At 55.8% G+C, this 14,174-nt stretch overlaps 1 protein-coding gene across 1 annotated transcript; it reads left to right on the forward strand.

The window, feature by feature from the left end:
* Positions 1-734: 734 nt before the first annotated feature.
* On the forward strand, positions 735-10,222 carry DLL4 (delta like canonical Notch ligand 4). The gene is made up of 11 exons (XM_003791732.2): positions 735-1,138; positions 1,250-1,519; positions 2,005-2,062; positions 2,898-3,161; positions 3,578-3,638; positions 3,723-3,853; positions 5,538-5,707; positions 5,890-6,109; positions 7,342-8,044; positions 8,531-8,639; positions 9,165-10,222. The coding sequence occupies exons 1-11, from the start codon at positions 1,073-1,075 to the stop codon at positions 9,168-9,170; spliced, it is 2,058 nt and encodes a 685-aa protein (XP_003791780.1). The 5' UTR covers positions 735-1,072; the 3' UTR covers positions 9,171-10,222.
* Positions 10,223-14,174: the final 3,952 nt, after the last annotated feature.

Here is a 14,174-nt window from a genome sequence, read left to right on the forward strand (position 1 = left end):
CAAGCCCAGGCGGGGCGGGGTGGGGCGGGGGGCCAAAAGGAGAAGGCACGCGATGGGCACGCCCCCGCAGCTAAGGAGGAGGATGCCCACCAGGTGTAGAGAAAGAGCTCCAGTCTTCCACGCTTGGCACCTCGCCTTGCTCGGAGTGGCTACGGGGAGGTTAACGCAGCCGCTGGCTTCCCTGCTGTGTTGGGGGTGCTCATAGGTTGGGGGCCGCAAGGAGAGGACTTACAGAGCTCCAGGAAGAGAAAGGAGATCCAAGTCCCCTGGAGCTGGTTTTCGCTTTCTGGGCTTAAGTTCTTTTACCTGCTGAAGGACAGCAGGTAGCTAGCGCCCGCTGCTGACGCACCGCCTACGGGGACACCCTAGTGTCTCCGCCCCCAGGACCATCCCGGAACCACTCGTTTACCTCCCGCTTAGTCCCCCTGCCGATCCTCCCCCATCCTCCAGCGGTCAGGGGCTCAGTCCTTAACCCAGCGATCTCTGATGACTGGTCACCTCGGCACGCGCACAGCTGGAGGATCCAGGGGTTGGGAGCAGCACAGAGGGGCGGAGACCTGAGCCAGACTGGCTGCTACGAGAGGAGGGGGGGTGACGGGGGCGGAGGCCCCCTCCGGGCGGCGCTGGGACTGTAGCAGCTAGAGGCTCGGAGGGGAGGGGAGAGTGACCATGAGTCTGAGTGACAGGCGGAGAGGAGAGGAGCCAATATATAAAAGGAGGGCTCCCGGGCACGCAGGTTTCAGTAGCGGCGCTGTGAGCAGGCCGAGAACACGAGGCCGAGAGCCGCAGCCCAGGCCGCTTCGGTGCACTGTACCCGGGCACTAGCCCGCTTGCAACCTCAGGATTAGTCCGTGGACACATCCTCAACGCGGCCGCCGCCTAGCTGCCCTCACCTGGATTACCTACAGCCGCAGCTGCCCGGGAGCTAGCGAAAAAGCTAGGGGGGAGCAGTGTCCCGAGAGGAGCTCAGCTTTTCAGGGATCCCGGCCGGCGGGCGCACGCGCGGGAAAGCAGCTTCTCGAACAGAGCCAGATTCAGTGCCCACGGGTGGAGAGAGCGACGCCCCAAGGGGATGGCGGCCGCATCCCGGAGCGCCTTTGGCTGGGCGCTCCTGCTGCTGGTGGCACTTTGGCAGCAGGTAACGTCCCGCGCCCTCTCCGCTCCCTTCCGCTGCGCTCTGGGCCCGAACCCCGGGTGCTTGTGGAGCTGACCGATCCCCTCCCTCCTTCCCTCGATCTCTCTGCAATAGCGCGCGGCCGGCTCCGGCGTCTTCCAGCTGCAGCTGCAGGAGTTCGCCAACGAGCGCGGCGTTCTGGCCAGTGGGCTGCCTTGCGAGCCCGGCTGCCGGACTTTCTTCCGTGTCTGCCTTAAGCACTTCCAGGCGGTCGTCTTGCCCGGGCCCTGCACCTTCGGCAGCGTCTCCACGCCGGTTTTGGGCATCAATTCCTTCGCGGTCCGGGAGGACAGCCGCGGCGGGGGCCGCAACCCTCTCCAGTTGCCCTTCAATTTCACCTGGCCGGTGAGCACAGCTTGGGCGCACTGGGAGTTCACAGAAGCCAAAGCAAAAGACGCCCTAGGACCCCCACCCCCCTCGAACATCTCCCCCCACAAAAAAACCCAGGGTGCATTCGCTCCTGGTGCTTTCTTCCCAACTCGCTCCTGGGACCTCATCCCAGAGAAGGCTCTCGCTAGCCTCCGTCTTCCCAGTTTTACACCCTCCCTTCCCCCAGCCTTTGGGACACGATTTGCATTATCTATCACCCCGCGAGGAACATCGGCGTCCCCCCCCCCTTCACTCCCCTATCCCTCAATCCTCTCCCTACCCGGGGTTCTCCTCTCGCCTTCCTGGCTCAAGCGCTACACTGCGCGCAGACCCGTTATGTTGACCCGGGCGCAGTAACTGTATCCTGCAATTAGATTAATTAAACCGGCTGCTGCAAGGCACTCCCACGTCTCCCCTCTGCTCATCTAGCTATCTCTCCATCCCCCCACGCTCATTCCCAGGGTACCTTCTCTCTCATCATCGAAGCTTGGCACGCGCCAGGAGACGACCTGCGGCCAGGTGAGTAGCTCGCTCCGCCACCACAGGGGGGCGACACGGCGCAGCGCTGAAAGAGTTAACCTGTTGGAGGCGGGGGAAGTGCGGGGTTGGGGGTGGGAGGCAGGACGCTTAGCTTGGCCAGGAGCTTCGCCCCGCGCTGGACGCTCAGATTCCGCCCGCCTCCTGGACTCAGAGCACAATTGCGTTTCCTGCGGGTTATTTTTGGCGTGGGAACGCGGGGAGCACGGCGGTGAGAAAGGCCGAAGCTGCCAGCGCCGCTGACGGGCCCCTTCCTGTATTTTACACCTTTCGCGAATTCCGCTCCTTTGGAAAGGGAATAATGGCTTTGGGATGTTGTTCTGACACAGAGGAAAAGGATATTTCAGCAGCACAACAATTCTCACTTTGAAAAGGAAAAAGAAAAACCACTACCCACCTCTGGGGGCAGAACCCCTGAATGGGCACCAAAGGAACCCTGCTCCCAGAGTCCTCCCCAGCCTGGAGAGTTTTCTTTTTTCTTTCTTTCTCCTACCCCCCCCCTAATTTTGACCTCTTTTCCTCTTTCCCCTCCCTATCACCCTCCAGGACCCTGGGATATCTTAACATCCTTCTATTGTCCCCCTTTCTGAATGATATCAGGACCCCTGCACACGCACACACACAGGTCAGGCTAGTAGAGGGACTTTTAGGTCCCTCTGGCCTATATGCTTGCTGGCAGGTAGGGGTCATTTGGACAACAGGACTGATTTGTTGGCTGCTCACCATCATCACGGCCAAGAGGGGCATTGGTTAGCAGTTTCTGGCACCCTTGAGGACCAGACCCGCCTCTCCCTAATCTGACCCTTTGCCCTTTCAGAGGCCTTGCCACCAGATGCACTCATCAGCAAGATTTCCATCCATGGCTCGCTAGCTGTGGGTCAGAACTGGTTACTGGATGAGCAAACCAGCACCCTCACAAAGCTGCGCTACTCTTACCGGGTCATCTGCAGTGACGACTACTATGGGGACAGCTGCTCACGCTTGTGCAAGAAGCGCAATGACCATTTTGGCCACTACGTGTGCCAGCCAGATGGCAACCGGTCCTGCCTGCCTGGCTGGACTGGAGAGTACTGCCAACAGCGTAAGCAGCCCAGCTCCCACCTGTGTGAAGGTGGAGGGTCCCCTGAGCAAACACAGTGGAGTCTTCGAAGCCACAGCTTGACTCCCCTGAAGAGTGGATCTGGGCTCCCCACTAGTTGGGCCTCAGGGATGCCTGGGGATGCTGAGGGTGTGCATGGACTCAGACCTACTTTCTTTTCCCAACATTCCTCCCCATCATGCCAAAGCCCACAAGGACTGCATTACTGCATTCCATCCAGCTTGGATTCTCTTTCCCTCTGCCATCGATTCCCTTTAAGATACTCAGGGCTTCTCTAGGAGGCCAGGAGTGGGAAGTGAGCCCAGAAGACTTGGGACACCCCTGGGACCAGGAGAGGAGAGGGAGACTTCAGAGTGCTTGTCATCCTGACCTCACCCAGCCCTGTTTTCTTTCCTTAGCTATCTGTCTTTCTGGCTGTCATGAACAGAATGGCTACTGCAGCAAGCCAGCCGAGTGCCTGTGAGTAGGGGCAGGAATTGGTGAGGGGTCTACCCCGTTGGCTAGGCCTCTCACCTCACTCTCAGCCTTCCTTTTGTCCTTCAGCTGCCGCCCAGGCTGGCAGGGCCGCCTATGCAATGAATGCATCCCCCACAATGGCTGTCGCCACGGCACCTGCAGCACCCCCTGGCAGTGTACTTGTGATGAGGGATGGGGAGGCCTGTTTTGTGATCAAGGTAATTCAAGGCAAGGAGAGAATGCAGAGGGGCTGGGAGAGATGGGGTGGGCGTAGGGGTGGAAATCAGAGTTGTCACCCTGATCCTTCTTACTTGGTGACTGCTGACTTGGCTTTCCCATTATCCTTCAAGGATCTTGGAACTTTTTAGGACCTTTACAGCTATCCTAGAGTGAGATGGTTGGTACTTCTTCTACAGATGTAGAGACCTAGGGTGGCTGAAGAAGTTTGGGGGGTGGTGACAGCTTGGTGGCCTGGAGTTTATACTCATAAATTCTAGCAAAGCCAAAGAGAGAGGGATGCCAGGCTCAGTTCCTCTTTCTGCTTGTAGTTACCTATTAACCCCCTAAGTGTTTGCTTACCTTCCAGAGCTGTTTGAGCAGCTCTCCCCTAAACAGCTGTCTGGTGGGGTGTGCCCACCGGCTGCCTGAGGCTGTGGGTGAGCTGGGCCTCTGGGTGGAGTGATATCTAACCGACTTTTCAGTGTGGACACAGCCTCCCTTGCTCTTCCCTAGTCAACCTTGCTGGGCAGCTGCTGCCTGTGCCTGTGCTATCCCTTCCTACTATTTGGAGTGCTAGTCACTCTTCTGGCTAGACAGGGATCTTTGAGTTCCAACCTTAGGGATGGGCCATCTCTCCTGCATCCTGTAGGTTGTGCTTCCCATTTTCAGGCACAAAGACATCAGCACAGACCTGGGTAGGGTGGGCAGGGGCTTGCCAAGATAGGAAAAACCTGTCTAGGCACTGACCTGCTGTTAACAAAGGGCTTGGGATTCAGTCCTCATATACTGTGTATGTGTCTGTCTGTGTGTGTCCATCCATCCCTGCCCCAATACACACCTGGTTCCTGCTCATTCTCTTTATCGTACACTCATTGTATGCAAACACAGCTCCTTCAGTCCCTCTATTTGCTCTGTCTGATTCTCCCTCCCTGTCCTTCCCAAATAAGAAAACAAATACTTATATTTCAAAATACCCTTGTAATGGCTCAGCACCCATAGCACAGTGATTATGGCATCAGCCACATACACCAAGGCTGGCAGGTTCGAAACCTGCCCAGGCCAGCTAAAACAACAATGACAACTGCAACAAAAAATAGCTGAGCATTGCTGTGGTCACCTGTAGTCCCAGCTACTTGGGAGGCTGAGGCGAGAGAATCATTAAGCCCAAGAGTTTGAGGTTGCTGTGAGCTGTGATGCCACAGCACTCTACCAAGGGCAACATAGTGAGAAAAAAAAAAAAAACATTTGTAACATCTCCTTCAAAAAAATGCTACCTATAGTGGCTCTCATCTCCCCTCTACCGTTTCCACCTGTCGAAATTCTACCCCTCCTTCTATGCTTATCTCAGCATTCCCTCCTCTGTGAAGCCTTTTCTGACTCCCTGACATTTGGCTTTGCTCTCTCTTCCTCTTCCTTACCTTCATCCTAATCAGACTGGCAGTGTTTGGGAGTTTACCTGGCTGAATATCACCCAATTGTGTTATTTCAACCTTTATTGACTTCACTGGTCATACATGATTCCAGATGATTGAAGAAACATGATTTCATTGGGTGGAGAAGGCCTGAAAGACTTTGAGTTGAAGGCTCCTTGGGGCAAACATGGGGGTGACCTTGCACTGCGAGGACCCTGGAGGTGGGAGCATCCCCTGGACCTGCTCAGCTGGTCGGTTCCTGTCTCTGCAGATCTCAACTATTGCACTCACCACTCCCCATGCAAGAACGGGGCAACGTGCTCCAACAGTGGGCAGCGAAGCTATACCTGCACCTGTCGCCCAGGTTACACTGGCGTGGACTGTGAGCTGGAGCTCAGCGAGTGTGACAGCAACCCTTGTCGAAATGGGGGCAGCTGTAAGGTGAGGCCCACACTAGCACAGGAAGGCAGAGGTTAAGTCAGGTAGCGTCCAGGCATCCTCCAGCCAGGTGGCCAGTGGATGTGCAGCCACGGCCAGCCTCAAGGGCAGGTAGAGCCCAGCTTCCAGTCACACATACCTGCTCCCCCGGGGCTGACTTTGGCCCCGTTATGGTCTCTCTCCAGGACCAGGAGGATGGCTACCACTGCCTGTGTCCCCCGGGCTACTACGGCCTGCACTGTGAACATAGTACCTTGAGCTGTGCTGACTCCCCCTGCTTCAATGGGGGCTCCTGCCGGGAGCGCAACCTGGGGGCCAGCTATGCCTGCGAATGCCCCCCCAACTTCACTGGCTCCAACTGCGAGAAGAAAGTGGATAGGTGCACCAGCAACCCATGTGCCAATGGTGCGTCCTGTTGCCTTGCTAACCTGGTGAACTTGCCTTTCTGGTGAGGGAAGGGCAGGAGTACAGAGAGGCTTTGTCTGTCACTCTGGGAAGTTTGATGTGGGCTCCCATCTGCTCTGGAGGGTGAAGAGCTTTCCTGATCAGCTGGGGGGCTCTGAAGGAGCAAGTTTGCAGTGCACAGGCCTCAGGAGATGGGTTGGTGTACACCCCATGTGGCTTCCTTCCCTATTACCCTGCCAGAGCCCTGTCCTGGCTGGGCTGGCCTTAGACCCTCCCCAGGAAGTCCTGGGCTAGAGAGAAGGATGTTGCAGGCCTTATGTCCCTCTTAAAGGGAGGTTGGTGATGGGGTCGAAGCCCTGTTCCTGGAGGCCTCTTCTTGGCTCACACCCACATAAAGCATGGTGTGGCATGAGGCATCTAGAATGTTCAGCACCTTTTTAGACACACAGCATGTTGGTAATCTTTGTTTACCTGACCTCTGAGTGACCCTTTGGGAGGCAGACAGACAGAACCAGCAGGAGAGAAGCTCAGGATCTGGAGAGAGTTAAATAGGCTGAGCTGGAGCCTACTCTCTGACTTAACCCCCTGGAGCTGCCAGTTCTTTATCACTGAATAGGAATATAGAACACCCATCTTCTCTCACGTGGTTGTGAAGATGAAGCAAAACAATGATAATTTGGCAGCACCTGTGGCTCAAAGGAGTAGGGCGCCAGCTCCATATACCAGAGGTGGTGGGTTCAAGCCCCGGCCAAAAACTGCAAAAAAAAAAAAAAGATAATTACACTTATTTGAGCAGTTAACTATATATCAAGAATGCTCTCTTACCTTCAGGCACATTCCTGTCTAACTCTCAGAGCTACCCTGTGAAGGAGACAGATAACTTTCTATTCTATTCCAGCTTAACACAGAAAGAAACTAAAGCTTAGGTGCCAGACTCCTGGCTGGAGAGAGTAGATAAGATTCAAATTCAAGAATGTCTGTATGATTCCACTTTACAGTTCTGTAAGATGCTAGTAATTTCTATACATGAGCCCCTGAGGCATAGAGACTCAGGGTCGCCCTATACTCCGGGCTTCCTGTCTCTGTCCAGTTCTCTTTGTCAGACACTCTGTAAATGCTAGCTGTGCACATGGGGACAAAAGAACCTGAGTTTGTTCATGGGATGGAGCACCCACCCCTCCTTTGGGGAGTTCCTAGTCTGTGGCTGATTCGTGTACTGTGTGTCCTCCCAGGGGGCCAGTGCCTGAACCGAGGCCCAACACGCATGTGCCGCTGTCGTCCTGGATTCACAGGCACCCACTGTGAACGTCATGTCAGTGACTGTGCCCGAAGTCCTTGCGCCCATGGTGGCACTTGCCATGACTTGGAGAATGGGCTCATGTGCACCTGCCCTGCCGGCTTCTCTGGCCGGCGCTGTGAGGTGCGGACACCCAGTGATGCCTGTGCGTCAGGGCCCTGCTTCAACGGGGCCACTTGTTACACTGGCCTCTCCCCGGACAACTTCGTCTGCAACTGCCCCTATGGCTTTGTGGGAAGTCGCTGCGAATTCCCCATGGGCTTGCCACCCAGCTTCCCCTGGGTGGCTGTCTCCCTGGGAGTGGGGCTAGTGGTACTGCTGGTGCTGCTGGGCATGGTGGCAGTGGCTGTGCGGCAGCTGAGACTTCGGCGGCCAGACGACGGCAGCAGGGAGGCCATGAACAACTTGTCAGACTTCCAGAAAGATAACTTGATCCCCGCTGCTCAGCTTAAGAACACAAACCAGAAGAAGGAGCTGGAAGTGGACTGTGGCCTGGACAAGTCCAACTGTGGCAAACAGCAAAACCATACTTTGGACTATAATCTGGCCCCAGGACCCCTGGGGCGGGGGACCATGCCAGGGAAGTTTCCCCACAGTGACAAGAGTTTAGGAGAGAAGGCACCACTGCGGTTACACAGGTAAGTAGCATCTGGAAGCCCTGGGCCTGGCTACAGGCCCCTTCATGGTTCTGCCTGGGGTCCTCCTAGGCCAGGTAGGAGGCATTTCAGAAGGTAGGGGGCTTTGTTACTAACAGAAAGATCCTCCAACAAGATTTCTGCCAGGGGTCCTTTGTTCTTCCCTCTGGTTCACTTTTTTGTTCACAAATGTCAGGTGTCCCTAGTATATCTCTGTTGATTTCCACTTTTCCACAGTGTGGCTTGTCTATAGTAGCAATGCTGGCTTGTTCCAGGCCTAGAACCCTTTTAGTAAGGTTGGGAGGTCCTGTGGCTCTCTAAGTGGCCTGTTCCTAAATGCTCCCTCCCTCCCAGCTAGCATTGGGCACCTCTAGCCCCCATGATCTCACCCAGAACCATCTCTGTGAGTGCCCTTTGGTTCTCCAGGCCCACCCTCCCCTTGAACCTCTCCCCAACCCTCCCTCATGCACCTGTCTTGTGTTCCCTCAGTGAAAAGCCAGAGTGTCGGATATCAGCGATATGCTCCCCCAGGGACTCCATGTACCAGTCTGTGTGTTTGATATCAGAGGAGAGGAACGAGTGTGTCATTGCTACAGAGGTGAGTGTTGGGCTTGCCTGTCCTTCTACTAGCACGTTCCTCCTGCCTTTTGTGGCCTGGTCACTCTCAACCCCATAAGCTACCCTGAAGGATGGGTTAGGACCCCTCTTTGGCAGGCCAGGTTCAGTGGCTCTAAGGTCCCTGCTGTCCTCATTGTCACAGAGGGTGTGAAACAAGAGCTGTGGTGGCAAGCCTGGCCTGGACACTTCCTGTTGTGTTGGTGTTGGGCTAGGCGGCCATGGCACTGGGCCAGCTCCCAAGTGCTGCTTGCCAGCCGCTGGTGGGTGAGGGGCCCTCATCCTTTGTATCCCTCCTCCCCTTCCCCACTGGCTTCCTCCATTGGGCCACCTCACGACCACAAGCTCCCAGGCATATGTGTTTTGTTGGGGCAGGAGACTGGTGAGGACCACCCCACTTTCCCTTCACCCCACCTTCCCATCAGCTTCTCCTGGGATGCCTAGGGCAGCTGTAGGGGAAATGCTTATGCCAGATAACCTAATTCCCCACTTTCCACATGCTCCCCAGGTATAAGGCAAGAGCCTACCTAGGACACCCTGGCTTTGGCCCAGCAGCTGGACCTTCCTTCTGCATTGTTTACATTGCATCCTGGATGGGACATCTTTAATATGCAACGTGCTGCTCTCAGGAGAAGGAGGGAATGGCATGAACGGGACAGACTGTGAACTTGCCAAGAGATGCGATACCCTTCTACACCTTTGGGAGTCTGTCTGGCATCAGATTGGCAGCCGCAAAGAATGGAGGAGAGGAGAGATGCCACTGAGATCTGCCCTGCCAGCAATGGCTCCAGAGGGCTCCTTCTGGGGTGCTGGCCTGTTTTCCAGAGAGTGGCAGTGGCCCCATGGGGCCTGGAGCTGCTGTGGCCTCCACTGGCATCTGTGTTTCCAAAAGTGCCTTTGGCCCAGGCTCCACAGCAATAGCTGGGCCCAAATCAGAAAGGAGAGAGGGGGGCCAGTAAGGGCAGGGCCTCCTGTGGACTGGAAAACCACTGGGTATGGCTCTTGGCAGGGTTGCCCTGCAGGTGAGGTAAGTGCTCACAGGGAGAGGAGCACTTTCTGCCCTGTGCCTCCAGCTACTGCACGTGGGCCTGGTTCAGAACACCACCCAGCCTCTCTCCTAGGCCTAGGCCTTCTGGGCAAGAATGCTGGTAAGCCTTACCCAGCTCCCACCACCCTCTGGCCCTGGATGCCTTCGGGCTTCTGTGAGCAGATAGGCAAGAGCCTGCCCCTTCTGCCAGGCTAACTGGTGAGCTCAGGGCAGTTATGTCAGAAATTCCAATGAGGGGGAAATTGGGTGCCACTGCCACCTGGGCCCTTTCCTCCTTCTAAAACCTACTTCTATGACCTCGAGCCTGGGCTCTCTGCTCATGCCCATTACTACTCCTAGACCACCCTCAAAGCCGATCTTCAGAAATCAATAATATGAGTTTTTATTTTGTTTGTTTTTTTGTAGTTTATTTTGGAGTCTAGTATTTTGATAATTTAAGAATCAGAAGCACTGACCTTTCTACATTTTATAACATTGTTTTGTATATAATGTGTATTTATAATATGGAACAGATGTGTACAGGAGTTTATTACTTTTTGGGTCCTGTCTTTGTGATGATAGAGTGGGGATCTCCTCCCTGCCTTCTTACTCTAAGAATTTTAAACCCCCCCCCCCATACTGCTGCCGTGTACGCTACCAGACCCCTGAGACTTATATAAGCCCTTAGGTTTGGCGTGCTGTGCCCCAGGCCTTTGTCCCATTCTAGTCCTTGAGAAGCCTGCCTTGCCCCTCTACTCTCCAGCTTAGGCCAACCTTCCTTGCCCAAAGGCTTGGAGGCTGGATGCAGCTTCCCACTTCCCTCTTCAGGCTCCCACATATCCTTGGTATTTCCCCCTGCCCTGAATCTATCCTTCCTTTCTCTCCACAGACCTGAAAAGGCTTATGGGACTCCCTAGTTTTGCCTGCTTTTTTCTTATTCAAAAGGATTCCCTTGTCAGAGAAGGGGGCCTCTGAACCATGATGATGTCTGGGTGGTTCCTCCTGCAGATGTGGGGTGCATTGGTCTCAAGGGACAGAGCAGGAGGAACGATAGCCTTAGGTTTATCCTCCTTGCAGCTGGACAAGATAGCTGAGAGTTTGGGGCACCTTGTCTGTTCCGGGTACTGGGGCTTCCTGAAAGCTACAGGGTGAGGGAAGAGAAGGAGTGGGTGGCCCTCCGTGCATCCAGGTTTGTCTGGCAGAGGTACTAAGGAGGGATTTTCCAACCTGGCTTCCAGTCTAACTAGGAGTTTTCATGCCTAGCTTCCTCTAAAGCAAGGACAGTCCCTAGTGTGCCATGGTCCTCTCTCTACAGCTGCAAATATATCCCATAGAGAGCAAATGAGCCACTGGCAGAAAAGCTGAGCAGATGCTCCCAGTTCTCAGCCTGTCTCTCACAAAACAGACCCGCCAGATGCCTTATTCTTAATGCAGTCCAAGTGTCTGGAGTACTACTTGCCCTCTCTCTCTTTCCCCAACACTGGCAGAGTATGCCTGCCAGGGACCTGGGTGCTTCTGCCAGAGACACAGGAGTATGCACACGCTCCGTGACTTGTTCCTTGCGCCCTGTTCCTTCCCTGCACACACAGGGTATCAAACAGGAAAGCATTCAGGGAACTGTTCCCACAGCCTGAGCCGGCAGCAGGGGGAAGAACAACACGACCTCACTCTTCCTGCCCAAAATGAAACAGGAAAGCAGCTCCCGGGCCCTGGGGGGGAGGAGTGCGGGGGAAACTAGGCTGGGACACGAAGGCGAGATGACGAGGCTCCCATGTGGGGGACAGGTAGGACACCCGCAGGCCTGCACGTCCACACCATCAGACTGTGCAAGGCTGGGCAGGCTACTCGGCCCTCAGGGAAGCGCCCTTAGCTGCTCTGATATCCTAGCCAAGGAGACCACCACCAAGCTGGTTTTCTGGGGGAATGTGGGGGCTCCATGCATGGACTTAGTCTGCTAAGTTCCTATCTGTAGCTCAAGCCAGATGCTCTAGCAGCATACCAGGAGCTGGGCAGACACTTAGGGGATGAACGGGCCACAGTGGAACCCCTTCTTTCCCCAGGATTTCCTGAAGATCCAACCCCTTCTCAGAGGTAAGGTATCCAAGACTTCCCTGAACACTTGAGCGTCCACGTGGACAGGAGATATTCCAGGTTTGTCAGAAACCACGCCAGATGATAGCTCTAGACTAGACTCACTTTGAAGTACTTTCCTATGATAGCGAATGTTCACATTTAATTCACGTGGGTATTTCAAAAGGGAATTCAATTTAGCAGTTTCCTAACAGCCTGGAGCCAGTGCCCTGCCTAGAGAATAAATATGACCACACAGTGACCTCCAGCCCTGAGGACAGCTGCTTTTCCAGGGCCCCTTGGCTGGTAACCACCTGGAGATCACTGGGGAGGGCGCTAGAGGAGGCGCTGTGAAGACAGAGAAATGCTTTTATTCTGCTTGCTCAGCCAGGGTCCTCTCTTCTGCCTCAGGGCCAGGTCAGGCTGGTCAGGAGGTAGGAAACAAAAGAGGACACCGGCTCCTACTTCCCCCCCTTGCAGGCTAGATAAGGCCACTAGACCGGACCGAGGCAACAGGCACGCTCCACCCCATCTCTCCACACAGCTGTAAGTCAGCTCCCTCCCCACAGTTCTCCCAAGATCAACGGACCCTGCCCCTCCACCTCACGTGGCCTACTGCATTCCGGGAAGGGTATGGAAGTGATTCACTCAAGGAACTGTGACTGTCCCTTCCCGCAGAGGGGATGCTTCTGGGAGGTCCCAACAGCCGTCCCTAGGCAGCCGCGCCCTCACTCGCGCCCGGGGCGAAGGGCCGGATCCCGGAGGGCCCCAAGCCCCGAGCAGCGGCGGAAGGGCAGGTGCGCCAGCTCCCGGGCTCAGCACTCCACCTGCCGCCGCCGCTGCCCGGCGCCCTGGAGGTCCCGCGGCTCCCCGCCCCCGCGCTCTTTGTTACAGCCCAACTTCCTGTTTGTGGCCTCCGACCCCGGCTCACTTCCCGGGCCGGGAAGCTGCCGAAGGCCGCGAGTTTCTCGGAGACTCTTCCCGCCCCACCACCCGGCTCCGCCTTCTGCCTCTCTGAATCCCGCCCCGGGCCGGGGAGCCCGCGCCGCACCGCGGGAAGCCGAGCCGCGGGAAGCCTGAGTCGCAGGCGGAACCGCCTGGCCCAGCTTCCCGGCACTAGAGGGCGCTGCGCGGCCTTTGGGACTGTGCGCGAGGAGGGCCGCGGTGCATCTCGTAGATCGCAGGGTCAGCCCTTCTGCGTTCTGGCGGCCAGTGGACGAGAGGCAGCTGCTGGGCAGCCGGACTCCTGAATTCGGTTTGCGTCTTTGCTGGGCAGCGCTCTCTCCTGGCTCTGAGCCCTTAAGCCAAAGGCGTAAACCGGAGAAAGCTCAGTGTGAGGCTTTCCCCACATATACTCAGGGTGTCTAGAAGATCAGGGCCCTGGCTCAGCGCCTGTGGCTCAAGTGGCTAAAGCGTACTTGAGCACTCACTTACCCCTAAGGTGGCAGGTTCGAATCCAGCCTGGGCCTGCCAAACAACGACGGCTGCAACCAAAAAATTGCTAGGCGTTGTGGCGGGCGCCTGTGGTCCCAGCTACTTGGGAGGCTGAGGCAGGAGACTCGCTTGAGCCCAGGAGTTGGAGGTTACTGTGAGCTGTGATATCACAGCACTCACTACCCAGGACGATAGCTTGAGGCTCTGTCTCAAAAAAAAAAAAAGAGCAGGGCCCTATCACATGCTCCAGACATTGCAGCAGCCAGCCCTGTGGGCTCCAACAGCCAGCTTCCCTCCTCCCTCCATCCCAGTCCCACGGGCATCCTGAGTGGCAGGGATTGGGGGCGGGTTGGAAAGGGCACTGGGACTGAGTTATGAGGCTCTCTTCCAACACTATCCCTTAATGCCAGAGGACCTAGGACAAGTCTGTTTCTTCATTCCTTCAATGCTGATTTACCACCTGTTATAAGACAGGCATTGGCAGCAAAACATAGTCTTTGCCCCGGGAAGCTAAAGGTGTCCTCAAACTATGGCCTGCGGGCCACATGCAACCCGCCTAGGACATTTATCCGGCCTGCCAGGTGTTTTTGCCGCCGCTGCCTGTCCTGCTCAGCAGCCGACTGGTCCTGGGGCCCACAGTCTGGCCCTCCAACGGTCTGAGGGACAGTGAACTGGCCCCTGTTTAAAAAAATTTTGAGGACCCCTGAAGCTGATCATCTTTAAGCTCTCTGAGGATAATACCTTGGGGTTTGGCAGAATAATCCCACCAGTAGTTCTAGGATCATGCAAGATAGCTTAGATCACAGGCTGCCCCACTGTTGACTCCCCATGTGCTCCTAAGGAACACCATTAATCTGGGTCAGTCTCCTCTGATGTGGGAAGTAGAAGGGGGACCCTTGCTGTGGGAAGGAGCAGCAGGATCCCAAGTCTTCTAGAGTCACCTTCCCCTTGAAGATCTGCCACAAGTCACCTTTGCCACCTTTTTCC

This window comes from Otolemur garnettii, unplaced genomic scaffold, assembly GCF_000181295.1.
Source record: "Otolemur garnettii isolate 467f Iridium unplaced genomic scaffold, OtoGar3 scaffold00050, whole genome shotgun sequence".
NCBI lineage: Eukaryota > Metazoa > Chordata > Mammalia > Primates > Galagidae > Otolemur > Otolemur garnettii.